This window comes from Carcharhinus amblyrhynchos, chromosome 11 (assembly GCF_965287045.1).
Source record: "Carcharhinus amblyrhynchos chromosome 11, sCarAmb.v2.hapA, whole genome shotgun sequence".
NCBI lineage: Eukaryota > Metazoa > Chordata > Chondrichthyes > Carcharhiniformes > Carcharhinidae > Carcharhinus > Carcharhinus amblyrhynchos.
In genome coordinates, this window is record NC_137334.1 from 71,678,821 (window position 1) to 71,706,433 (window position 27,613).

The 27,613-nt window shown below is 42.5% G+C and overlaps 1 protein-coding gene across 1 annotated transcript in view; it reads right to left on the bottom strand.

The window, feature by feature from the left end:
• The window catches only part of LOC145350212 (low-density lipoprotein receptor-related protein 1-like), a 1,564,930-nt gene that overhangs the window by 1,085,875 nt on the left and 451,442 nt on the right, over positions 1-27,613 (bottom strand). Inside the window, exon 3 of the mRNA XM_080199274.1 lies at positions 2,582-2,719. Coding sequence (XP_080055400.1) covers positions 2,582-2,719 — 138 coding nt within the window. The remainder of the gene's footprint in view (positions 1-2,581; positions 2,720-27,613) is intronic.

Genomic DNA, 27,613 nt, shown 5'->3' on the forward strand with positions numbered 1-27,613 from the left:
CTGGCCTGCCCTGCCCTGCTTTCTCGCCTCCAATCAGCCTGCCCCCTCCCCTCTGATCTGCTCTACCCTGCTATCTCTACTCCAGTCAGTCCCCCTCCTTCCAAAGCCCCTTTCTCTCAGTCAGCACGACTGCCTCATGTCTCGTCCACTCCGCCCTGCTCGCTTCCCTTCAGTCAGCCCCTCCCAGTCTTCCCTCCCCCTCCCGGACTCTCCCCCTCCCCCTTTTCCAGTGTCTCCATAAACCACGTTTGAAACTCACCTGCTCCCTTTAAACTGCGCCATTAAACATTCTCTTTATTGCAGCTACTGCCATATAAAGAGGGTGTTCCTCACCTCTCCGCACTCCACTTATTCCACCCTAGTGGTACTGGGGAATGGAGGACTGATGCACTGTTCCTGTTACACCCAGTCTGAGGAAGATTGAGTGAGTCAAGGACTGTGCAATTTCAGTGGGGGTAAATTCATTCAGATAACAATGCGACAGAGATGATACTCTGAGGAAGATACAGACCATTCTGTCTCCCACATAAATGAATAATATGATATATGAATTCTAGCATGTCGCTTTAGCTGTTTGAAACAGGTAAAAAAGTGACAAAACCTTGGAGGCCATCCATTCCCTGGCAATGCCTTGACCAATCAGAATTAGCTTGACTGGTTTGAATTTAAACAAAAACTGGCCATTTAACTGTTTGCTGGTTGATTCTCCATGGCAAGCCTCTACCAATCAGAATTTACTTGTCAACCAATCAGCACCCCCTTCTAATGCAGAATAAATTGTTAAAAGCAAATTACTGCAGATGCTGGAATCTGAACCCAAAAGAGAAAACGCTGGAAAATCTCAGCAGGTCTGGCAGCATCTGTAAGGAGAGGAAAGCACAGACGCTTTTACAAAGGTTCATCTGGACTCAAAACATCAGCTCTTTTCTCTCCTTACAGATGCTGCCAGACCTGCTGAGATTTTCCAGCGTTTTTCTTTTAGTTTCAGAATAAATTGTTGTTTCCCTTTGAGATTTGGGGCAGAGTTTTCCCATCCCGCCCTCCACAGGAACAACAGTAGCAGGCGGGACAGGACCATGAAAAGGTCGGTTGAACTCGGGTGGGATTTTCTGGTCTTGGGGCGAGCACATACAGAAAATCTCACTCTTGATGTTCTTACGAATTTGTTCTGATGAGCGCAGAATGAAAAGCTTTGATAGCATATCACTTTTACAGCTATAAATCTAAAATTACTCTTTTACAATATGATGATCTTGAACTTAAAGTGAAAATTACATTCAGAGAAAACTTGTTTTCGTGATCCTTTGCACCAGTAGGGAAAAAACAAACATGCCCACGGTAGTATTCAAAGAAAAGCAGATGAGTTCTCTTTCAAACACCATGATCAAAGACAGATTATCTATGCATTTATCTCATTATTGTTTTGTGGGACATTACTGTGTGGAAACTGACTAAGTTTTTCAATACAACAATGTAGGAATTTAGGAACGTTGAAATTAGGAGCAGAGGTAGGCAAATTTAGTCCTTCGAGCCTGCTCCGCCATTCAGTCAGATTGTGGCTGATCTTCCCTAGTCTCAAATCCACCTCCCCACCTGTTCCCCATATCCCCAATCCCGTTTTTTTTAAATTAGAAATATATTTACCTTGTTCTTGAAACTATTCAAAAGTTCAGACTGCATGCACTGTGTACACTTCAAATATCATTACCTAGCTATGGAATTTCATGGCATATACTGAGGGCATGAAAGGCACATGAGCAAAGTGTTGCTGCTTCTTAAAATTTAGAATAAAAATAAAAATTGCTAGAAATGCCAGCAGGTGCGGCAGCATCTGGGGAAGGAGAAACAGTTAACAATTCAAAGTGATGAGCCTTCATCAGAACTAGGCATGCATACAGGTATATCAACAGGGACTTGACTATCATAACTTTTGCCAATTACTCTCCCTTGCCAATCACAGACCTTTCTCTCTTTGTCCTCTGCAGATGTCAGAGTGTCTGTTCCTCCACCACTCCTACAAGCCATATTTTCCATCTTTCCAGTAAGCCACCCTGGGCACCATGTCCTAGCACCAGCCACGGGACAACATTCGACATCTAAACCACAGTAGCCTTAATTAACCAAAAGGCTACCAGTCATGAGTATCGCAAACCAGCCCGACATGAAAATCAATAGCTTTACACGAGTTTTGCCGAGACCACTGGGAGCGCATAGCTCACGAGAGTGCATTAGTAATATCCACCAGCCTACCTGATCGAGGTAGGGTTAAATTTGGGGCTTAAATCATTCTGGTATCTGGGCAGAGAAAAAGAAATTCTCTGTTGGCCACCTGACATCAAAAATGTCACCTTGTGCTTTCCATTGGAAAGGCAAATTTGAAGAGCAGCTGGTGGCAGATCCACGAATGTTCAGAAGTTCAAATGTAAATGGCTTCATACAACATAAATTACCACATTTAGCTCACAGGCTGAGTAAAATAAATGCACAGTAACACATACATTTGTTCAAACATGCTTGATTCTACCAATCAGACAGTCAATCTGATCTCAGAAGGTGCAACAAGATTTCACTGTAACTTTACCTTGACAATGAAATCCTTCATCAAGTCCATCCAGACAATCATTTATGCCATTACAGAGCTTGCTCATGTGAATACATCGTCTTGTCCCAGTGCAGTCAAAATAATTCACCGGGCATGTAAATTCTAGGTGTCCAGTACCTGGTGGAGAAAAACAAAAATGTACTTTTAAAAAAAGAACTTCATTTCATGTAGAACCTCTACAATGCAAAAGGAGGACATTCGACCCATCAAGCCTGCACCGACAACAATCCCTACCAGGCCGTATCCCTGTGGTCCCATGTAGTTACTCTGCTAAACGCCCAGATAATGAGGGGCAATTTAGCATGGCCAATCAAGCTAACCTGCACGTCTTTGGACTGTGGGAGGAAACTAGAGCACCCGGAGGAAACACATGCAGACATGGGGAAAATGTGCAAACTCCACACAACTGTCAACAGGGGCCAGAATTGAACCCAGGAGCCCAGCGCTGTGAGGCAGCAGTGCTAACCACTGTGCTACCATTCTGCCCCAGGACAAAGTTACAGGGCATCTTCTACCTCGGCTATATTCAACAGTCATGCTTGTACTGGTTATACCAACTTGTGGCAAGAATCCTAATGTACAGCAGTGAAGGAGATTGTTATTGTTATAAGTAATGAATCACTACAAATAATGAGATGATTCTGATTCCACTGCATCTTGCAGATAGCATGATAAAAATATTTGAACATCATATATCACAGCCTATCAAGAAAACATCGATGGTTAACTAAAGACTTATGTTGTTTCAATGTTACAAAGCGCACTCTGGAATTTGCAGTTTTAATCTAATTAGTGTGAATTTATTTGTGTCATATCAATCACATCAAGAGGGCCCTAAAGAAATATTAGTTGCAATAATCCTGTCCCAGTATTTGTTGAAAGTGCTAAGTAGCCACTTAAGGCACTGAAATAGCACATGATAAACTTCTGGGCAATTCTGTTGCAGCAATAAGGCAGGAGAAAATGCTGCCTTAATGGCCAAGCTCTTGAGGCTGTGATTCAAGAAGTAAAGGAAACATGACATCTGTAAGACACTCTGAAGTGTAGTTTCTCAGGCAATGACAAGATATTGTAAAGAAAGTTAATGCCAGACCTGGGAGGACAGCTGCAAGATGAGAGATTTAAGAAATCTACCAAGCTAAGTTCTGAATATCAATATGCATGATATGCTCCTACGTTAACTAGACAGGAAAGAATGTCAACTGTGACAAAATTCTCTCACTGGCCTATTTCTACGTTAAAAGCAGTATGAGAAATTTAACTCTCGCACTGCTGCATTCAGAAGCAAAGTAGTGAATAGTTCAGACAAATAAGAAAGATGTGTACAGGAATTATGCTGCTCTCAAATTAATTAGTTAATTACAGATGCTATTTGCTGTGATCCTGAGTGAACAACTCAAATTTGAAATCAAGTTCATGCAATGAACTCTTATAAGGGACCAGAAAACTGAAACCAATTTGCTCAAATATCCCTTACAACAGATAATTCATGCTTTTCCCCAATGCTCTTTGCCCTCTTCTCCATGTACTTTCAATCTATCAGTTCTGTTCCCATGAAATAAATGGTCTTCAAATATACTGTATAGTTACACATTGCTGAATGATTAGAAACCCTTGAAAACCACTGACTGTAAGGACAGTAGCCATGTTTAAGCTGGTTACTTTCCCCAGAAAAATCATGTGATTAGCATTTTCCTTTCATTATAACAAACATGGTAACAATGATGTATGCCTCTAATTTGTAAAATATTGCAAATATTGTGATTTATTTTAAGAGTTAGTCGGGTCAGAATTAGTTCCCTGTCCCATTGCAGTTTCTCACGATGGTATGTTTAGCCTTTCCCATTTACTGTTGTGTAGAATTCTGCTCTGCTACAGACAGCTCTGGTCGCATGTCATAAAAAAGGATATAGAGGCATTGGTAAAAAAGATTTAGAGTGACTGCACCGAAACTGCAAAGTTATATTTATCAAGAAAAGATGAATGATCTGGGTTTCTCTTCTCTTGAAAAGAGGAGGCAGGAGGGTGACCTAAACATGGTCCTGAAAATGATGGGAAGCTTTGAAAAAGTAGACACAAAGAGAATACTTCCTCTTGAGGGAAAAAGCAAAACTAGTGGCCATCAATATAAGATAGTCACCAAGAAATCCAATGGGAAATTCAGAAGAAGCTTCCTTACCCAAAGAATGGTGAGAAACTGTACATTCACTACCACAGGGAGTGGTTGATGAATTGCATAGATGCATTTAAGAAAAAGCTAGATAAGCATCTGAAGAAGAAGGAATAGGGAGATATGCTGGTTGAATTAGACATGGAAAGACACAAGGAGACTCAAGTGGAGTGTATGTGAGAGCATGGAGTCGTAGGACTTAATGGTCAGTTTCTGCATTGTATATTCTATGCAATTGTAAGTTAATTGCTCGTGCAGACTTTGGAGTAAATTTTCCGGTCCTGTGCCTCTTTGGACTGTGAAAGAAAACCAGAACAACCGGAGGAAATCCACACAGATGTGGGGAGGTTGTGCAAACTCCACATAGGCAGCCACCCAAGGCCAGAATCGAACTCAGGTCCCTGATGCTGTGAGGCATCAGTGCAAAACCACTGCATCACTATTGTGCTCTCAGTTATTAACTATAAATCACATGCAATATATGAAAGTGTTGCTAATCACTTTTTTTTTAAAAACAAATAAACTTTGACATTAAAAATCTGAGCTAGTCTTGAAGCATCATAATTAGCATTAGGGTTGGAATGGATGTGAAAAATACATTCACCATAATAGCCAATTTGTCTCCTGACATTAAAAGTTCTAACTGTTAATTATCCAAAGGCTGAAATTATTCAGTCTTGAAACAACATGCCAGCAAAATTATGGCCTTTTTCTTCCAACTTTAAATATGCAAGAGAACCTTGAACCCACTAACAGCTAATAGACAGGAACAGTAGGTTTCACTTCAATAAAATTTAGCAGGCTTGTATTAATTCAAAAATAGGAACCATTTCTACAATAACTGAGTGCGTCTTAGAGACAACAGCTTCCTAAACAAGAAGTGTAATCAAATTTCCATTAATACACATCAGTGCTTTAAAGTCACTTATTTCTAGCTATCTTCTTAGCAATGTCTTAAGAAACTATGTTTTTAGTGACAATTAAATCGTCTTTGTTTCAATCATCTGTTCAATGTAGCTGAACATATGGACCAAGAACAACTGTTGCTACAGTTCATACACACTTTATAAACTTTTAGACATGCCACATGTTTCCATCACTAGCCAGCATGCCAGTTTGCCAACCATTTTCAAAGCGTGTGGTTGCTACAGGGATGGCTACCCAATGGCAAGAGTTGGTAGTCTATTAAGACAATTAAAATGCCTATTAGATTCAATCTTCTGAGGTTGATTGGAATGCCAGCAGACATGCCATAGCTGCTGATGTATGACCAATGCATGGAAGTTGGGTTCGACTCCAGTCTTAGCTGACTGTCTGTGTGGAGTTTTCACATTTTCCCCGTGTTCACTGCAGGTGCTCCAGTTTCCTCCCACAGTCCAAAGGGTTTGCTGGTTAGGTGGATTGGCCATGCGAAATTGCCCTTTATTGTTCCAAGATGTGTAGGTTAGGGGGATTCAGCATAGTAAATGTGTGGGTTACAGGGATAGGTAAGATGATCTTTCGGAGAGTCGGTACAGGCTTGATGGGCCAAGTGGCGTTCTTATGTACTGTGGGCTTTCGATAATAGTATAACTATCACATTATGTCACCCCCACCCCAGTCACTAACGTACAGAAACACAGAAAGGGGTGTGCCGGCAAAAGAGAATGAGTGACATGTAGATTGAGTGAGGAGTTGGGAAGTTGGGGTGGAGGGGGAAAGAGGTGCTCCTTTTTCCACTTTTATTCAGCCTCCAGTGGCTGGTAAGCTTCTTTTCATGTACCCAAGAATGCAACTTTCTATTACCTTATCTGCATAAATTAACTAATTAACTAAGTAATGTTGGCCAGAAATGGCAGGGCTGACATCATGCCATGACTGCAGTGTGTAGGTAAAATTGTATAGTGGCAATTGAACAAAGGCTGCTCTCCCCTTTGAGGGAAGGGAAGGGGAGAGCTGGCTGGTGGTGATTTAACCTGAGGGTCACTGTACCTCAGGCGAGGAGCAAGGATTGAGAAGAAGGGCCTTTGGCATGTAGGAATCAGTGGAATGCACTGCAATCCCAGACAACCACATCTGCAGCTTCAGCCATCTCTGCTCCAACAGTCTAAGTTGCGGACATTGTAGAGGGTCAGAGCGGGAGAGTTATCCAGACACTGTGTTCCAGGAGGCAGTCCCTGCACTTAGGCTAGTCAGAATCTTTCAGTTGGTCAATAGTCGGGGACAGAAGGATGTGACTGAGAGTCAGACAGGCCACAGGAATCAGCAGTATTGGAGAAGCCTCAGAACCTGGTTTTATTCAACAGTTACAAAGTGCTTTCTATGTGGATGAGGAGAATGACTGCAATGCAGATGAATGCACTGACCATGGCAATGGATGCCATTCAAGTTGGGTTAGTGAAAAAGTACATGGTAGTAATAGGAGATAGTGTAGTCAAGGGATCAATACCGTTCTCTGCAGTCAAGAGCATGAGTCCAGACAACTGCCTATCCAATGCCAGAGTTCAAGATGTCTGTTCAGGGCTGGTGAGGAACTTGCAGTGGGAGGGATGGATCCAGTTGTCATGGTCCATGTTGGTACCATTGACATTGAAATTCTGCACAGAGAGTATGCGGAGCAAGGCACTCAATTAAAAAGCAGAACCTCAAAGGTAGTAGTCTCTGAGCCATGTATACAATTGGCATCAGGTAAGCAAAGTTAGGGGGCTGAATGCGTGGCTGAAAGACTGGTGTGGGAGAAGTGGGTTCCATTTCTGGGGCACTGGCATCAGTACTTGGAAAGTTGGGTTTGTACCACTGGGACTGTCTGTACCTGAACAGTGTTGGGGCTACTGTTCCAACTGGCTGCATATCTAGGGAAGTAGAGAGAGTTTTAAGCTAAATTGTGGGAGCAAGGAATAAAATCTGGGAAATTCCAAAGAGTAGATTCAAGGTAAGAGAGAAGGGCATTCAGTAAGAGTAGGGAAGGTGGTAAAAGAGGTGGAGGAGTAGCACTGTTAATCAAGGATAGTTTAACGGCTGCTGAAAGGCATTTCAAGGGTGATCTGCCTACTGAGGTAATATGGTCTGAAGTTAGAAATAGGAAAGAATCGGTCATATTGTTAGGAGTTTTCTACAGGTCCCCAAATAGTAATAGAGATGTGGAGGAGGGAAATGACAAAGCAGATTATGGGTAAGTGTGGAGGTCTAAGGGTAGTTATCATAGGCGACTTTAACTTTCCAAATATTGATTGGAACCTTTACAGGTCGAATAGTTCGGATGGGACACTTTTTGTAAAATCTGTGCGGGAGGGTTTCCTGACACAATATGTGGATAAGCCGACAAGAGATGGAGCCACATTGGACTTGGTACTGGGTAATGAACTGGGCCAAGTGTACGATTTGTTTGTGGGAGAGTACTTTGGAGATAGTGACCACAATTCGGTGTCCTTCATTATTGCAATGGAGAGGAATAGGGTCACACGACAGGGCACGGTTTATAATTGGGGCAGGGGTAATTATGATGTGATTAGGCAAGAATTAGGGAGCATAAGATGGGAGCAGAAACTATCAGGTATGGGCACAAATGAAAAGTGGAGCTTTTTCAAGGAACAAATACTGCCTTGTCCTTGATAGGTACGTCCCTGGCAGGCAGGAAGGAAATGGCTGAGTGAGGGAACTATGGTTCATAAAGGAGATTGAACGTCTTGTCAAGAGGGAGAAGGAAGTGTACGTAAGGATGAAAAAAACAAGGTTCAGTTGGGTCGCTTCAGTGTTACAAGGTAGCTAGGAATGAGTTAAAGAAAGAGCTTAGGAGAGCTAGGAGGGGGCATAAGAAGTCCTTGGCGGGTCAGATAAAAGAAAACTCCAAGGCTTTTTACTCTTATGTGAGAAATAAAAGAATGACCAGGGTGAGGTTAGGGCCAGTCAAGGATAGTAGTGGGAACTTGTGCAAGGAGTCAGAAGAGATAGGTGAGGCGTTGAATGAGTACATTTCTACAGTGTTCACTAAGGATAAGGGCCATGTTTTTGAGGAGTGCATGATACAGGCTGATAGGATGGAGGAGGTAGATGTTCTGAGGGACGATTATTCGCAATTTTGAAAAATGTGAGGGTGGATAAGTCTCCTGGGCCAGATACATCCTAGGATACTTTGGGAGACAAGGGATGAGATTGCAGAGCCTTTAGCTTTGATCTTTGGGTCCTCGTTATCCACAGGGATAGTGCCAGAGGAATGGAGAGTGGCAAATGTTGTTCCTCTTTTCAAGAAAGGAAATAGGGATAACCCTGGTAATTATAGGCCAGTTAGTCTTACTTCGGTGGTCGGTAAGTTAATGGAAAGGGTCCTGATTTATCATTTATGACCATTTGGAAAGATTCAGTTTAATTAGCATGGTTTCGTGGGGGGTATGTCCTGGCTCACAAATTTGATTAAATTCTTTGGGGAGGTAACTAAGTGTGTGGACGAAGGTAGAGCAGTTGATGTCGTATTGGGAAGGATAAACAGGCTGTAACAGGAAGAGAAAGAGAGCACAAATCTAAGTGTAAATCTGCAAATAAGATTCAAGGTTGCAAATAAATTAAAAGAACAACAAAAACAACTCTGTGTCTGAATACATGGAGCATTTAAAATATAATGAACAAATAGCATAAGAACAAAAGAAATAGGAGCAGGAGTAGACCAACTAGCCCTTCGAGCCTGCCCCGCCATTCAATAAGATCATGGCTGATCTGTCTTGGCTCAGTTCCACATTCTCGCCCTCTCCCCATAACCCTTAATCCCCTCTCTTATCAAAAACCCATCAACCCGCGTCTTAAAAATATTTAGCGAGGTAGCCTCCACCACTTCAACGGGCAGAGAATTCCAGAGATTCACCACCCTTTGAGTGAAGAAGTTCCTCCTCAACTCCGTTCTAAACCGCCCCCCCTTTATCTTGAGGCTGTGCCCCCTAGTCCTACTATCCTTTCTGAGCAGGAAGAGTCTCTCCACCTCTATCCTATCCATCCCATTCATCATCTTATACGTCTCAATGAGATCTCCCCTCATTCTTCTAAACTCTAGCAAGTACAAGCCTAGTTTATTCAGTCTCTCCTCATAGCTCAACCCCCTCAACTCCGGCATCAGCCTAGTAAACCTCCTCTGCACTCCCTCCAAGGCCAAAATATCCTTGCGTAAGTACGGCGCCCAAAACTGCACGCAGTACTCCAGCTGCGGCCTCACCAATGCCCTATACAGCCGCAGCAAGACCTCCCTACTTTTATATTCAATCCCCCTCGCGATGAAGGCCAGCATCCCTTTCGCCTTCCTGACCACCTGCTGCACCTGCAAGCTGGGTTTTTGCGACTCATGCACAAGGACCCCGAGGTCCCTCTGCACCGTCGCCTGCTGCAGTTTTTCTCCACGTAAGTAATAAATAGCACAAATAGAAATAAATAAATATGACCTGATAACCATTACAAGGCATGGCAGCAATATATGTCCATCTTATTTGAAAAGAGAGGGAGACAGAAAGCAGGAAACTACAGGCCCCCAATTAGAATTATAGATAGAGTCATAGAATGATATCGTGCAGAAGGAGGCCATTCAGCCCATCGAATCTGCACTGACATAATCCCACCCAGGCCCTACTAGCTTTCACATCCATCATAGGGAAAATGTTTGAAGCTGTTATTAAAGACTTTGTTGACTGAGAAAAAAATCAAGTTAGAATCAACCAGGTTTTTTTGAAGGGAAATCTTGTTTACTGAATTCATTGACGTTCTTTGAAGAAGCAATAAGTGCTGTTGAGAAAGAGGACGCACTATACCTGGTTTTCCAGAAGGCATGAGATGTTGCAACAAAAGTATAAAGGAAAGCCAAAGCTCGTGGTGTCAGTGGTAGCACAGGAAACAGAGCAGACAAAAATGGATCATTTCCTGGTTGGCAAGATGTGATGAGTAGTGTGCTACAGGGATTACTGCCGCTGTCTCTGCTTCTTACAATTTATAGAATGACTTGGATGTAATGATCAAAGGCGTGTTGCTAAACTTGCTGATGACACAAAGATAGGTATGAACTTAAACTGTAAAGAAGATATCCAGAGGCTGCAATTGGATATTAGATTGGTCACTGAGAGGGCAAAGGTCTTGCAAATAGAATATAACATGGGCAAATTTTCATTTTGTCAGAAAGAATAAAAAAGCATATTACCTGACTAGTGAGAGATTGCAGAGCTCTGAGATGCGGCAGGAGCTGGGTGTCCTACTGCGTGAATCACTTAAGGTTAGTATGCAGGTACAGCATGCATTTAGAAAAGCTCATAAAATGTTATTATTTATTGCAAGGGGAATTGAATACGGAGGGAGGATATGCTTCATTTATACAGGGAATTGGTGAGATCAGATCTGGAGTATTATATTCAATATTTGTCTCTTTATTAAAGGTAGGATATACATTCATTGGAAGCAGTTCAGCGTGGGTTTACTCAACTTACACCTGGAATGGGCAGATTGCCTTTTGAGGAAAGGCTCGACAGACTAGGCTTGCATCCATTGGAGTTTGGAAGACTTGATCTAAGCACAGAAGAGTCTGAGGGTTCTTGACAGGGTAGATGTAAAAAGGATGTTTCTTCTTGTGGGAGCACCTGGAACTGGGGGTCACTGTTCAAAAACAAAGGTTACCCATTTTCAACAGAGATGAGAAGTTTTTTCTCTCTCAGAGGATCATGAGTCTGAGGAACTCGCTTCCTCAGAAAGTGATAGAGGCAGAACCAATGAATATTTTTAAGGCAAAGATACAGAAATTCTTTGGAAAGTCTTTGGAGTTCTTTTCCTGAAAAGGCAATGGAAGAAGAGTCTTTGAGTATTTTTAATGCAAAGTTAGATAAGTTCTTTATAAGCAAGGGAATGAAAAGTTATTAGGAGTAGGTGGGGCTGAGATTAGTCAGATCAACCATGACCTTATCGAATATTTTAACAGGCTTGAAGGGCCGAGCAGCCTACCCCTGTTCCTACTTTGTATATTGTGTACATGTATGTAACTAAAATGAGGCTGCAGACTCCAATTCCGCAAGGCCGGTCAATTTTTGAACAAATTTTTGAAGAAAATTCGGAGGGCACCTCCATCTTGATCTGTCCTCTTTTTCACATAGCACTACCTCCTCAAATCCCTCACCCCTACATATTTGCATAGATGTGCAAGTTCCTGACCCACAATTCCTTCTGGCAGTTGGAGCAGTCAATTTGCAGTTGACATGCAATTTACCAATGCTATAACATTGATTGGTTCATTTTGCCTGTGGAAGTCAGAAAGTAATTCACCAGATCTTTGTTTTCCCTCATTGCACAGTGGTTGGTACTGCGGCATCACAGTGCTAGGGACCCGGGTTCAATTCCGGCCTCGATTCATTATATGTGTGGAGTTTGCATGTTTTCCCTGTGTCTGCATGGGTTTCCTCTGGGTGCTCTCATTTCCTCCCACAGTCCAAAGATGTGCGAGTTCGATTGGTTGGCCATACTGAATTGATTCTACTGTCAGGGGATTAGCCAGGTAAAATATGTGGAGTTACAGAAATGGAACCTGGATTGGATTATGGTTGGTGCAAACTCGATTGGCCGAATAGCCTTCTTCTGCACTGTAAAAGATTTATGATTCAATTGTTCTATTATTTGAATTCAGTTGACTCTCTCAGGAGGTGGGAGGGTTGTTCTGCTCTAGGCCTTATGACCCAGCTTCTCTTTGCTTGTTCATGCATGCACGTCCATTATAGTAGCTCAACTCTTTAAGGGAAGGGTATTTTCTGACGGCCATGTGGTCGGTGAGTACCCTATGGAGTGTCCTGCTGGGAAGCTGAGTCAAACCGCAGGATGGCGCATACTGTGAGTCAAAGAGGGACTCAAAGTTGGAGCCAGAGAGTCGAGCAGAGCAGTCACACATGTAATCTAGTCTGACCTTGTTGTGCAGATATATATTTTTTCTGTTGGCAATAAACCTTTTATTGTTAAAGCCACTTTGAGTCACTCTCAATTTATTACACCCATATGTTTCATACTGTGAATTCTAAAACTAAATTTAGTGATTGAAGACCCTTCCAGAAGGCCACAGATATTTGAAAAGACTCTTGGAGTTTATCACGTACACATTCTCATTACCTTACAGCTTAGTAGCATTTCATTCCCCAAATAGTGATTTTTTTTAAACTAAATCCATTCAAGTTAAATTTGGAAAAGAAAATGTATTTCTAGTTGATCAGATTAAACTTTCTGACAGGGATGCAATAATATAAATTACTTTTCATCCATAAATCAACCAACGCTTTTAAGGATTTATTCTGACAATTTTTATTTTCAACAAGCTTATAAAATATGTAGAAAAGCAACATTCAGCTCCAGAGACTGACAATAAAAGATATGCTTTCAGAAAACTCAAAGCTGGAAAAGTCCAACTCTATATTTAACATCTGTTTTGAAATGATAATGAAATTGGAGTTCTTCATGCACATATCCTCCACACTTGCTCACCAAGGCTCTGAAAAGGGTAGGAGGAATACAGTTTGGGACATTGCTGCCATACAGAACATACATGCAGAACATACATACAAGCAACAGGAAAATTAACTGTAGATTGGCCAGTACTTTTGGACCTTAGAAAAATAGTTGATCCTCAATACCCAAAATTCTATGCATAGAGTCATATGTTGCCAAGTACAGAATAGGTGACCAAAGATTATACGTGCAAATTAAAATAAATTATTTTATAATTTTAAAGCATCAAGCAGTAGCTTTGCAGCTCTGGTGAAGAGTCATCCTGACTTGAAAAGTTGGCTCCATTCTCTCTCCAGAGATGCTGACAGACTTGCTGAGGTTTTCCAGCATCTACTGTTTTTGTTTCAGATTCCAGCATCCACAATATTTTGTTTTTATGCTACCACTTTTTTTTTGTCTATGCCACTTTGTGCACACAGTCCAAGTAAAACAATGTGTTTACCTCTACAATATTTATGCCCCTCAGTACTAAAAGTACTGGAGAGTGCCTCGCTATAGCATGCGAGTCGGCAAAACAGTCTTTTAGCAAAAGCAGATAAGACAGTTCAGATAAATCCTTATGAAATAACTGAAATCAATATGTGGGGGGATTTCTTCATCCCATAAAATCATAAAATCCTTATCGTGCAGAAAGATGCCATTTGGCCTGTCGAGTCTGCACCAACCACAATCCCACCTAGGTCCCATTCCCGTAACCACACATATTTACCCTGCTAATCCCCCTGATGCTAGGGTCAATTTACCCTAGCCAATCAACTTAACCCACACATCTTCGGAAACCACAGCATCCAGAGGAAACCCACTCAGATACAGGGAGAATGTGCAGACTCCACACAGACAGTCACCCAAGGCCAGAATCAAACCCAGATCCCTGGCCCTGTGAGGCAGCAGTGCGAACCACCATGCCACCTATCCATTCTCCTCCATTTAAAGGCCTGCTTGAAAGTTGCAGCGGACAATCGATGGGGATTTTCAGTTGTGCGTTGTCCATTCTTCACATGTGAAACAGGTGGCCCACTGTTGAAAAGTGCTGCCAAAGCTTCTAAGCTAAGATTGGTTAATTCATTGCAGCAAAATTTATAAATTTTAGAACATAGAACACTACAGCACAAACAGGCCCTTCGGCCCACGAGTTGCGCCGATCACATCAACACCTATCTATAACCCCCAATCCCATAAAACCCCATATACTCATCCAGAAGTCTTTTAAAAGGCCCCAGCGAGTTCGCCTCCACCACCACTGACGGCAGCCGATTCCATTCACTCACCACCCCCTGAGTGAAAAACTTACCCCTAACATCACTTCTGTACTTTCCTCCCCGCACCTTAAACCTGTGTCCTCTCGTAGCGACCATTTCAACCCGGGGAAATAGCCTCTGAGAATCCACCCTATCCATTCCTGTCAACATTTTATAACCCTCTATCAGGTCGCCTCTCAACCTACGTCTCTCCAGGGAAAAGAGACCCAGTTCCCTCAACCTAACTTCATAAGGCCTGCCTCCCAGTCCAGGCAACATCCTTGTAAATCTCCTCTGTACCCTTTCAATAGCTTCTACGTCTTTCCTATAGTGAGGCGACCAGAACTGCGCACAGTACTCCAAATGAGGCCTGACAAGGGTCTTATAAAGTTTTAGGATGCAAATCGGGATTATCTAGAGGAAAGAAAATCAGGAAGGGAACAATATAGCTATAAATAAAAATCAAATCAACCACCTGTAGCATCAATCTTTCTCTTTGAAAGTTAAATGATCATTTACATTCAAACAGTGATTCCCACAAATTGGAAGTAGAGCAAAAAATAAGCTGTTATCTTTTAACAGATGGTGAGAGATTGGTTGTAATGATTTCTTTTGAGATACTTCCACCGAAAAAAACTCATATACTAAATCTTCTAGTTATGAATGGGAATTGAAAAGTTTTAACTCTGAAATTTGTATTTTAAGCAGATATTTATAACGATACTTGCCGGATGGGAATCCCATGGGATTAGCTGGAATGCTGATAACATCCAGCATTATTCTTCAGTGGAGAGTTAAATCGGGCAGAGCTCCAGTCCAGATACATACACCTGATCTTTCCAGGTTCCCAAAGGGCAGCTTAGGTTGAAGCTAACCCTAATGAATCTGATAGCAAGCCCGAAAGAAAAGGGGACTATTCTCCTCCAGACAGTGAGAGAATTTAAATACTGGCACCGTGGCAGGGATTAGTTCATCAGGACAAGGGCAGTCATAATCTGGAGAAGACGCTTCATATTTGCATGAGCAGGAGACAATGATTGAGCAGGCCCCCCTGGCAGTCAGAGGAGATTCACACACTGATTCTGAGCCAGATGATAAATCTCTGGAGTGATCTGTAAGGTGGTAGTTGCTGGATGTCCAGTGTGAGGTCCATGGAGATTTATATCAGAGGGGTAACATTCTCTGCTGGGCTGTAGTGGTGTCCATCCAAGTCATTTGCATTACAAACCTCCTCCACAGTCTTAGAAGAGTAAATTGTCTGTACTGCAGACGTATGATCTGAACACTATCACTCTGTCTTTGAGCTTAGGTGCCCAGACTCAGAGGACGAGGAGGGGACCTGGGACCTGGGCATTGGGCCAGCTCCTGGAACTTCACATGAAGGCAGGAGGAACCAAAAAGCCCCAGTAGCGGAAGATCAGTTACTACCACAGCCATTTGAAACCTCGTCTCAGAGAACTTCTGATGGGCGTGTACTGCCTATTCTTTACCCCCTGTCCACATGCCATTGACATAGTTCTGCTCCAATGATGCTATGACAGTAGCTCCTCCTGCCACTCAGCAGAACTCTTCAAATGTGATAGAGCCTTTAAAACCTCTACATACAGAGGACACCCAGCAAAGTCATTTAGGGCAAAGGGAGTGGCATATCAACAGCTGTTTCCAGTGCAACCTTGCTCGGGCGAGGCTTGTAAAGTCTCACCTGCAGCCAACAGAGAATTCCGTTCTGCGAGGCAGTAAAATTTTGGCCATTGATTCCAGTCGATAAAGGAAAGGGTACAAAGGTTTTCTCCTGACCCTGTCCTTAACACGTTAAGTTATTAAATGCTATAATCGTTACTTAAATAAACTTCTTCCAACCACGTAGCAATAATTTAAATGCATCACTTTATTATTCTCCAATTTTCTCCTGTTTAAAAACTGCAAATATTTACTTGCTGTTCTTTTAAGTGCCACTAAAAGTAGGCTAACCTTACATTTAATATGCCCATTGGGGTCTACCTAAAATAATAAATGATACACAAAATCATCTACTTGAGAGAGATGCAAGACCCCAGTATTCTGTTTTATCTGATATCCAGAGACCTGCTGCTTGTTAATTAATCTTTGGGGAACTGGAAGTGGATCATGTGGGTTGTTGATTAGTACTCTAACACTGCTTAGAGAAAGACAATGAGATGCTCACCCTTAACTGCAATGTCGAACGTTTCTGAAAGTTAATAATGTTATGAGCAAGTCAGACGCCAACACATGGAAAATTATGTTCATGCTCAGCTTGGTAACAAAACATTTAAATTTATACTACTAACTGGTTCTTGACAATTTGTACCCAGCTCAAACTTGGCTAATGAGAAAAGGTGAAAGCATTTCTGTCGAGGTATTATAAAATAAGAACATGCTTGACTTCGTAAGAACCAAAACCTTTTTAATCTAGACCCAAATGTTCAGTTTGTTGATATGATGGTCATAACTATATATTTTTAGTTTGAATCAATAGTGATGAACGTGCCAATCCACTGCAGAAATTCAGCTAGTTGAAAGCATTCAAACAATCTATTCTAATGAGCAAAGTAGGATGGCTTAGTAGATGCAACATTTATGTGGCCACTACATTACTGCCATCAAAGGCAATAAATTCCCTAAAACGTTTCTAAGTGCGGTCTCTGGTGGGGAAATAGTGCAATTCTGGTTGGGTATGAACCTGATTGCAATCCACCCATACGTAGACATGTTTTTTGAGCTCGGGGTGATTTGCCCACTGAATGAGATGTGCAGGACCTAAAGATGATGACACAGCCAGCTCCTCAGAGACTGGTGTGCCCTTAATCTCAGAATAACATGACTTTCCCCCTCCCACCTCCCCACCTTTTGACAAGCAAACTCCACTTTCCCCCCTCCCCACTCCACGCACAATGAGCAGCATCAGACCCTCCCCAGTTGTCAGTACTAGTAGCCCCAACCCAAGTGGGCAACACACCACTATGGGGCACTGCCCCTTGCTGGTGCCAACCCAGTACTGCCCCCGGCACCCTGCCAGTATTAACCTAGCAGTTCCAGGGTGCCGGGGGGCAGTGTGAGGGCACTGCCCAGCCATGTCCCAGGCCACCCAATAACTGCAATAGCCTCCATGCCCCCTGGCTTGGTCATCACATCTATCCAAATAACTCAGCAGTGGCTACAAGAAGGTCCTCCTTAAGGAAGCAATGCACTTTCATGTCGGAGTGGTTCCAGTTATTTGTATGGTGGAAACTAGCCTCCAGTAAAGGCCTGCTGTGCAGGCATAAAAGCTAGAAAAAAGGCAGGCTTGTTAAAAAAAATCTCAGGCTGAACATCTGCACTTTCTAAGAAGCGCTTTTGATTACAAGATGGTGAATTGCTGATAAATAAACAATGTAAAAGTTAACTGTGTATGAAATCCATTTTAGAGAAAACACTTCAAAGTTCTTAAAGCAAGCAGACAGCAGACTAGCCAGTCCAACCTGACAGATCTTTGAAATTCATTTCCAGAGAAATGGCTTGAAAAGTTTATGGCAAGCAGAGACCAGGAGAATTGTTTGATAGAGCAGACGCAGCACGGTTTTATTAAGGGGAAGTCGTGTCGGACGAATTTATTGGAGTTCTATGAGGATGTGTCTAGGGCGGTGGATAGAGGAGAGCCGGTGGATGTGGTGTTTCTTGATTTTCAGAAGGCGTTTGATAAGGTGCCGCACAAGAGGTTATTACAGAAGGTCAGGGGGCATGGAGTTGGGGGTAGGGTGTTAGCGTGGATAGGGGATTGGCTGTCAAATAGGAGGCAGAGAGTGGGGGTCAATGGGTGCTATTCGGATTGGCGGTTGGTGACTAGTGGAGTGCCCCAGGGGTCGGTGCTGGGGCCTCAGCTATTTACCATTTATATAGATGATCTGGAGGAGGGAACCGAGTGTATGGTGTCGAAATTTGCTGATGACACCAAGATTAGTAGAACGGCAAATTGCGCGGAGGGTGTGGAAAGTCTGCAGAAGGATCTAGATAGGCTGGGCGAATGGGCCAGGAACTGGCAAATGGAATTTAATGTTGGCAAGTGTGAAGTTGTCCACTTTGGTAGGAATAATGGTAGGAAGGACTATTACTTATATGGCGAAAAACTGCAGCATGCGACAGTGCAGAGGGACCTCGGGGTCCTTATGCATGAGTCGCAAAATCCCAGCCTGCAGGTGCAGCAGGTGGTCAGGAAGGCGAATGGGATGTTGGCCTTCATAGCGAGGGGGATTGAATATAAAAGTAGGGAGGTCTTGCTGCAACTGTACAGGACACTGGTGAGGCCGCAGCTGGAGTACTGTGTGCAGTTTTGGTCGCCGCACCTACGCAAGGATATTTTGGCCTTGGAGGGAGTGCAGAGGAGGTTTACTAGGCTGATACCGGAGTTGAGGGCATTGAACTATGAGGAGAGGCTGAATAAACTGGGCTTGTACTTGTTAGAGTTTAGAAGAATGAGGGGAGATCTCATTGAGACATATATGATGAATGGGATGGATAGGATAGCGGTGGAGAGGCTCTTCCCGCTCAGAAAGGACAGTAGGACTAGAGGGCGCAGCTTCAAGATAAAGGGGGGGGCGGTTTAGAACGGAGTTGAGGAGGAACTTCTTCACTCAAAGGGTGATGAATCTCTGGAATTCTCTGCCTGTTGAAGTGGTGGAGGCTGCCTCGCTAAATATATTTAAGACGCGCGTTGATAGGTTTTTGGTAGGCAAGGGGATTAACGGTTATGGGGAGAAGGCAAGAAATGGAACTGAGACACGACAGATCAGCCATCATCTTATTGAATGGCAGGGCAGGCTCGAAGGGCTAGATGGCCCACTCCTGCTCCTATTTCTTATGTTCTTATGACCAGGCTAAACACATGGCCCTCATCCAGGGGAAGACCCCCAACCTGAAATCCTCCATTCCAGCCCAACCCCACCCCCCAACTCCCAGCTCCCTTCAATAAACCCCATCTTCAGGTTGGTAGCAGGCAGTTTGCCCTGGGGCACCTTGGAGGTGCGTGCTAAGTGGTACCCATCTCCTTGCTCCCCCTCGGAGTCCATGGTGTCAGGTCCCTGTTTTTAAAGACCTGTAGTGATTTACGTTCTTATTAATTTCCACTGATGGAGGCCAGGGAGGTGGGGAGGGCAGGGGGGCACGCTGGCGGATCTAGGAACATACCTGGAGCCTGCTGCATTTAGCTTAAATCTTACTAATGAGATTAAAATATATTCAGATGAGGTTGAATCATGTTCTCACCCTAACTGGGTGAGATCCAGATGACGCCAGCTGTAATGGACCAGAAGCATCAGAAACTGATTTATACTCAGCACATATCTCATTTTAGGCCTCTTGCCAAATTCTCCAGCCCAGCGGGATTTGTGCCTGGGGCTAACAGGACCAGAAGATTGACCCCAACATAAACCAATCATTCAGGAGTCACTATTTTTGTCCCACTGAACTATTTGCATCGTAGGCAGACCATATTAAATATAAATACCTTTGCCTCTCAAATACGACTTTTAGTTCCCTTGCTGCATAATTATTAAATTGCTGCACCTTGCTATAAGAAGTCAGAACCTTTAAATGTTGAAAATACAATTCCTACAGCTTCTCAAGTAGCGTTGGCATTAACACCTTCTGCCCGCTGTAAGAGATGAATGGTAAAACTGTTGAATTATGTATACAAAAATAAAACCCATGGATTTTGTCCAGGTCTCTGTCTGTGTAGAGATCCTTATTGCTCCAGAGGCCCCTTGATTTGCTATGACAATATATTAGAGTAATTCAATAATCTTTGTGCATCATTTTCATGGAGCCAATCTGTTCAATAGTCTTAAAAATGTTGCTTGCAACTTGTGAACATTATATCAAACTGTCACAGCCAAATGCCTGAAATAGCCACTCTGCATAATGTTTGAAATGCAATGCCTCTGTTATCGAGTTCACTGGTCACAGAAAATACTTAGTGTAATTTCCCAAATGTAGGTAGCTGTACATTTTAACATGGATAGTATAAGTGGTAGGGGCTGCATAAAAGTTTGAAAAGAATGGATGTATTTTGAAACACATATTATAGTTTAACATACATGGTCGGTGCAGATTTGATGGGCTGAAGGGCCTCTTTCTGCACTGTAGGGTTCTATGATTCTATGATACAGTTTCAGAACTAATCAATTGTAAGACTGTAGATTTTAATTAACTTGAGTCTTATAGCCCTGAGTCACTTCATTTGTTTCAAGTCTGGATGACTCTTCATCAGAATAGACATGAAATGTTGGCTCTGTTTTCTCTCCATTGATGCTGTCAAACCTGCTGATATTTTCCAGCATTTTTTGTATTTGTTTCAGATTCCAGTACCCGCAGTCAGTTGCTTTTGTGCCATTTAGTTTGTGTTCCCACTCTGTTGTTTCCTTTCACCAGTTACATCACATTGTATGTTATTTGCCTGCATCAGCTCAATAAATCCCAATTTATTTTGATCAACTTCTTACAGGATTTGCCTTATTGGGTTTGGGGTGGTAGAGGTGAGTTGCCTAAGAACAAAGAACAACGAGCAAAGAAAATTACAGCACAGGAACAGACCCTTTGTCCTCCAAGCCTGCACCAACCATGCTACATGACTTAACTAAAACCCCCTAGCCTTCCAGGGACCATATCCCTCTATTCCTGTCTCATTCGTATACTTGTCGAGATGCCCCTTAAAAGTCACTACCCTATCCGTTTCCACTACCTCCCCCAACAACGAGTTCCAGGCACCCACCACTCTCTGTAAAATATCTGCTTCGTACATCTCTTTTAAAACTTGCCCTTGCACCCTAAACCTATGCCCCCTGGTAATTGACTCTTCCACCCTGGGATAAAGCTTCTGACTATCCACTCTGTCCATGCCTCTCATAACCTTGCAGACTTCTATCAGGTCTCCCCTCAATCTCCGTCACTCCAGTGAGAACAAGCCAAATTTCTCCAACCTCTCCGCATAGCTAATGCCCTCCATACCAGGCAACATCCTGGTAAATCTTTTCTGTATCCTCTCCAAAGCCTCCACATCCTTCTGTTAGTCTGGCGACCAGAATTAAACACTAGATTCCAAATGTGGCCTAACTAAGGTCTATAAAGCTGCAACATGACTTGCCAATTTTTAAACTCAATACCCCAGCCAATAATGGCAAGCATGTCGTATGCCTTCTTGACTACCTTCTCCACCTGCCTTGCCACCTTTAGTGACCTGTGTACCTGTACACTCAGATCCCTTTGCCGATCAATACTCTTAAGGGTTCTGCCATTTATTGTATATTTCCTGTCTGTATTAGACCTTCCAAAATGCATTACCTCACATTTGTTTGTATTAAACTCCATCTGCCATCTCTCTGCCCAAGTCTCCAACTGATCTGTATCCTGCTGTATCTCTGACAGTTCTCATCGCTATCCACAAATCCACCAACCTTTGTGTCATGCACAAACTTACTAATCAATCCAATTACATTTTCTTCCGAATCATTTCTATATATTACGAACAGCAAAGGTCCCAGCACTAATCTATGAGGAACACCACTTGTCACAGCCCTCCATTCAGAAACGCGCTTTTCCACAGCTACCCTCTATCTTCTTTGGCCAAGTCAGTTTTGTATCCACCTTGCCAGCTCACCTCTGATCCCATGCGGCTTCTGCACCAATCTGCCATGAGGACCTTGTCAAAGGCGATGTAAACAACATCCACTGCCCTACTCTCATCAATCATCTTCATCACTTCCTTGAAAAACTCAAAGTAGTTCGTGAGACATGACTTCCCTTTCACAAAACCATGTTGCCACTCACTAACACGTCTACTTATTTCCAAGTGGTAGTAAATCTTGTCTTGAAGAATCCTCTCCAGTAATTTCCCTACCACTGATTTAAGGCTCACTGGCCTGTAATTACCTGGATTATTGTTGCTATCTTTCTTAAGCAAAGGAACAACATTGGCTGTTCTCCAACCGTCTGGAATCTCCCCTGTGGTCGGTGAGGGTGCAAAGATTTCTCTCAAGGCCCCAGCCTTTCTCAGTATTATTGGGTATATCCCATCAGGCCCTGGGGACTTGCCTACCTTAATGTTTCTCAAGAATCCCAATACCTCCTCCTTTTTGATCTCAACATTATTCAAACTATCTACACAACTTTGCCCAGAATCATCATCCATCAAGTCCTTCTCTTTGGTGAATACTGACGCAAAGTACTCATTTAATACCTCACCCATTTCCTCTGGCTCCGCACATAGATTCCGTCTCTTTTCCTCGAGTGGGCCAAACCTTTCCCTGGCTACCCACTTGCTCTTTATATACGTATAAAAAGCCTTCAGATTTTCCTTAATCCTGCTGGCCAATGCTTTTTCATGACCCCTTTTAGCCCTTCTTATTGCTTGCTTAAGTTTTTTTCTACTTCTCCTTCATCAGGTGAGCCACAAGCTTTTGGTGTGCTGCTCTTTCATCACTCACCTGACAAAGGAGCAGCACTCCGAAAGCCTGTGATTCCAAGTCAACCTGTTGGACTTTAACTGGTGTTGTGAGACTTCTTACTGTTCAAATGACTTAAGAACATAAGAAATAGGAGCAGGAGTAGGCCATCTAGCCGTTCGAGCCTGCCCCGCCATTCAATAAGATCATGGCTGATCTGAAGTCGAGTGGATATGCTGTGTACAGCAATAATCTCAGCACTGATCCGTGCAGTCATCTCTTGTTTTAGTTTATTCATTCATGTCACAGGTAGACTTACATTAAATTACTATGAAAATCCCCGGGTCGCCAAACTCCAGTGCTTGTTCGGGTACATTGAGGGAGAATTCAGCGTGGCCAATGCACCTAACCAACACATCTTTCAGACTGTGGGAGGAAACCAATGCAAACATGGGAGAACGGGCAGACTCCACACATACAGTGACCCAAGTTGGAATTGAACCTGGGTCCCTAGCGCTGTGAAGCAGCACTGTCCCATTGTGTCATCCTATTTTGCTGAAAAGCTCCATTCCTGACCAACATTTTGTCCTCCCTGGTTTAGTCAATTTCCAGTCCACCAAAGAGACACAAGTAAACCAGATGGGTTTTCACGACAATAGACAATGTTTAATTTTATTGAATTCAAATTTCACAATCTACCATTGTGGGATTTGAACCTGGCCCTCCAGAGCAGTATCCTGGGTTTCTGGATTACTAGACCACCGACAATATCACTACACCACTGCCTCTCTCCTGCTCCTATTCAAATATCGGTGGGAGTTAAGCTACTTAACGATTTTCTAACAACTCCAATTCTCTACCGTTCTGCATAGAGTAAACAGAATTATAAGAAAATGTCCAACTGGCTGCAGAAAACAGTTTAATGCTAGAGATAAGACAGCCAGCATCCCACTGGAGCTTTCCAAGTTGGGATATTCTGTGATGGAATTTCCAATGATAGTTAGCTCTCAAAAAAAGCATAGAACTCTAGTTGTTAGCTCCTAAAATAATTTATTTTTGTTCTGTTAATAAAAATAATGAATTTAAGCCAATATAAATTCATAGTTTAAAATATTATAATTTTATCCTTTCATGTTTTGACAGTCAAGTCATCCATATTGAAAAATTTCTATAAATCTCACCAGAGTTCATCTGTAAATTGAGGGAAAAATGCAAACTTGATGATAATATTGAGAGATTTGTCATGTTGAAGAGACAATTGATGAGACATTAAGACTTTAAACTGAGCTGCCAAGGTGTGATATGTACACTGCACGTGGTGAACTGTACAATTGAGAAAATGTACCACAAATGTCAAAGGACTTATCAACGCTTTGGGTGGAGTTCTCCCAAAGATCCGGTGAGAATAATGGAGTGAACTGCTTCAATACTAGGAGGTGGGGCATAAACATGCCAATGAGCCAAGCTTCTGAACACCCTGAGTGTGCCCCGATCTCAGGGTGCACTGGGAGATCCTCTCCCTAACACCACAGACATCAGGTCCCTCACCCCATCAGTGACACGTTCCCCGATGCCTCCTCTCCGATATGGATTGCTGGCTTCAGGGCTCTCTGAAAAGGTGTCCCTGTCTGACCCCAACATGTCCCCCCATCAAGACTGCCTTCACAATCCACCCTGCATTTCTAGCCCCCTATTCGCACCGTTGGCACCCTAACGTCTACTTGGAACATCACTGGGCTGTCTCAGCACTGGTGTGCCTATTGGGCCCTGCAGGTGGGCAGTACTCAATGGGCACTGCCTGGCCATGCCCTCGAGTGCTTGGAGCCTTCAGGGGCCTCCAAGACGCCTGGCATGGCCATCACTCTAGTAGTGATGACTGTCATTATTGCGCCACACCCAAAATCTGGAGAGTTCCATGTGCAGAGATTTGAACAGGCTGTGCACATTTCTATGCTGTTTTAAATATGATTAGCAGACTCAAAACCTGTTCACGTCATTAGCGAGGGGCCAGGCAACTTGCAAAATTGATTTTTTAGGTCTGCATGCTATTCTCCAGGACCAGCTCGATCTACTGACGGCACGGTGATGTCGGAGAATTGGCCCCAGTGAGTATAAAAAAGGCTCACAGTTTAACCTTGAGGACATATTCTGTGATTGTTTTTTTCAATTCTCAGTTTCTTTTTTTTTTGTGCAAATTGCTGAAAGTGAAACATCACAAAGGAATTATAGGCAACTGTGAATCAAAGCTGTAAGAAAATAAATTAAACCCCTGATATTTGTAATGCAACCTGAAAAAAAGTGCAATATTGGGTATCACTTTGAAATAATCTCATTAACCCAACTGCTTGTATCTTTTCCATTGAAATGAGCCTTTATCTCATGCTTTGAAGTTGTTTATTTGTGAAACATTTGGCCAATCCCTAGTGATTGTTTCATTGTCTCCTTGTTTCAGTTTGCTTATCACTGATTGAAGTTAGCTTTGCTTATGCCCTATCTATTTTTGTGCATTCTGCATTCAGTGGCGGTCAGCCATGTTTGCTCTGCCATCTTTCTATTTAAATGTATTGTTTGGAGTCACAGTGAGTCTGATGTTCTATTCGTTATTTTGCATATTGAAATTACCAGTATTAGTTGGTGCAAATTTAATCCTAAATGTTCTGATTATACCATTTTATTGTTGGTATTTTAAATCATTGCTACAGGCTTAAATTATCTGGTCCAATCTGCCATGGGAACCGTTGCAGGCGGGACAGAGAATTCACTGGACAAACAAAAGCTATCTTGATGTCTCGTGCCACTGGCAAATCCTACCCAATGTCTATTTATCTGTTGTCATATGTTGTCATACCCAAAAGGAAAATTAAACACTGTAAAATGGGAAATTAAGAATATGGGTCTGAATTGGCCTTGTATGCTTTAAAATGGAATATCAAAATGGGGAAATAAGAATACTGGTCCAATTTGTTTCTTTAACATAGTGAGCAAACTATTTTACCATTTATTTGGCAATAGAAACACAGGACAGGTGAGGACAATTATCTTTATGCAGTGAGATATGACGTTTGGAAACTCCGAGATGAGGTTCCACCCATCCTATCTGATCCATCATCAAGTCCATATACTTCCATCTCAGCAATTATATCCATTTCTGTCCTGCCGTGGCAATAGCTGAGACTTGACCACTCCAATGCTGTCCTGACTAACTTTACATTTTGCAACCTTCCAACTCCTGAACTCATCTAAAACTGTGCTGCCTATATCTTACTTTTTACAAAATTCCACCCTCCCACTCTATCTGAAGATTCATGACCCACATGTAGGGAGGTGGGATTAGACTGCGTAACTCTTCATTGAGTGGTATGAAAAGGATGTGCCAAAAGGTCTCCTTCTGTATTATAAATTTTCTCTGATTCTCTCATCACTCTCATACCCACTCAGCTGTATAGGCTCTGGGTCCTGTAACATCTCAATTTTAAAATTCACAGCCTTGTTTTCAAATTTCTGCGTAGCTCAGCTCCTCCAAATCACTGTAACCTCCCCCAGTCCTCCACCCTCAAAGTCCTGTGCACTCTGACAATTCTGACTTTGCCATATATCCCTAAATTTTAATTTCATCACCATTGGTGGCTGTGCATTCAGCTGAATGAAACCCAGTCTCTAGAATGCCAGCCTCCTCCTCCCACAATCCCCCCGCCCCACCCTTCCTCCTTCTCCGCCGAGTTTCCAAAGACAATCCCTGGAACTTATTTCTTTGACCAAGCCTTTGCTCGTTTGTTTCTAATGTTTCTTCTGTGATTAGATGCCTAATTTTCTTTGATAACACTCCATGAACTTTCACTCTGTTGATATTGATTTTAATTTTTTGAGTTGCTTTGATGTGATTTATTCTCACACGTACTGGGATACAGTGAACAATATTGTTTCTTGCGTGTTACATAAGCAAAACATACTGTTCATGAAGTACATAGAGCAAAGGAAAAGGAAGGAGTGCAGAATATAATGTTGCAGTTACAGGTAGGATGAACAGAAAGATCAGTTTAATATATGATAGGACCATTCAAAAGCATGATGAAAACCTATTCTTGAGTCTGTTGGTACATGTTTTCAGACTTTTGTATCTTTTTCCTGATGAAAGATAGTGGAATTCAGTATATCCAGGTTCATGCTTTCCTTGATTATGCTGGCTGCTTTCCCGAGACAGAGAGAAGTGGAGACGGAGTCAATGGATGAGAGGCTGGTTTGCGTGATGGGCTGCATTATGTTCACAACCCAGTCTTGGGCAGAGCAGGAGACATACCAAGCTGTGATACATATAAGTTGCTATATAAATGCAAACTGTCATTTCTGGACTGCATTTCTCTAAGGGCGTCAACAGTAGATTAAAAAAGGGAATTGAATACAGACTTGAAAAATAGAATGAAATCGCAAAGCCAGGTTATGGGATTAATGAGATAGTTCCTTCAAAGCTAGCTTTGTGAAAGTGAGCTTTCACAGCAACTTCCTCATGTATGATTATACGATTAAACAATTTGTATAAGTTTTTCTATTATTGAATGCGTCTAAATTTCTTTTTCAGCGCCAATCAATATTTTCTGATTCTTACCCTGTAAAATATTTGCCATTTTGGCTGCTAAGGAGTTTTACAAAGAACTGCTTCTATGTTTTGCTGCAGCATCTCTTAAGCAAAACA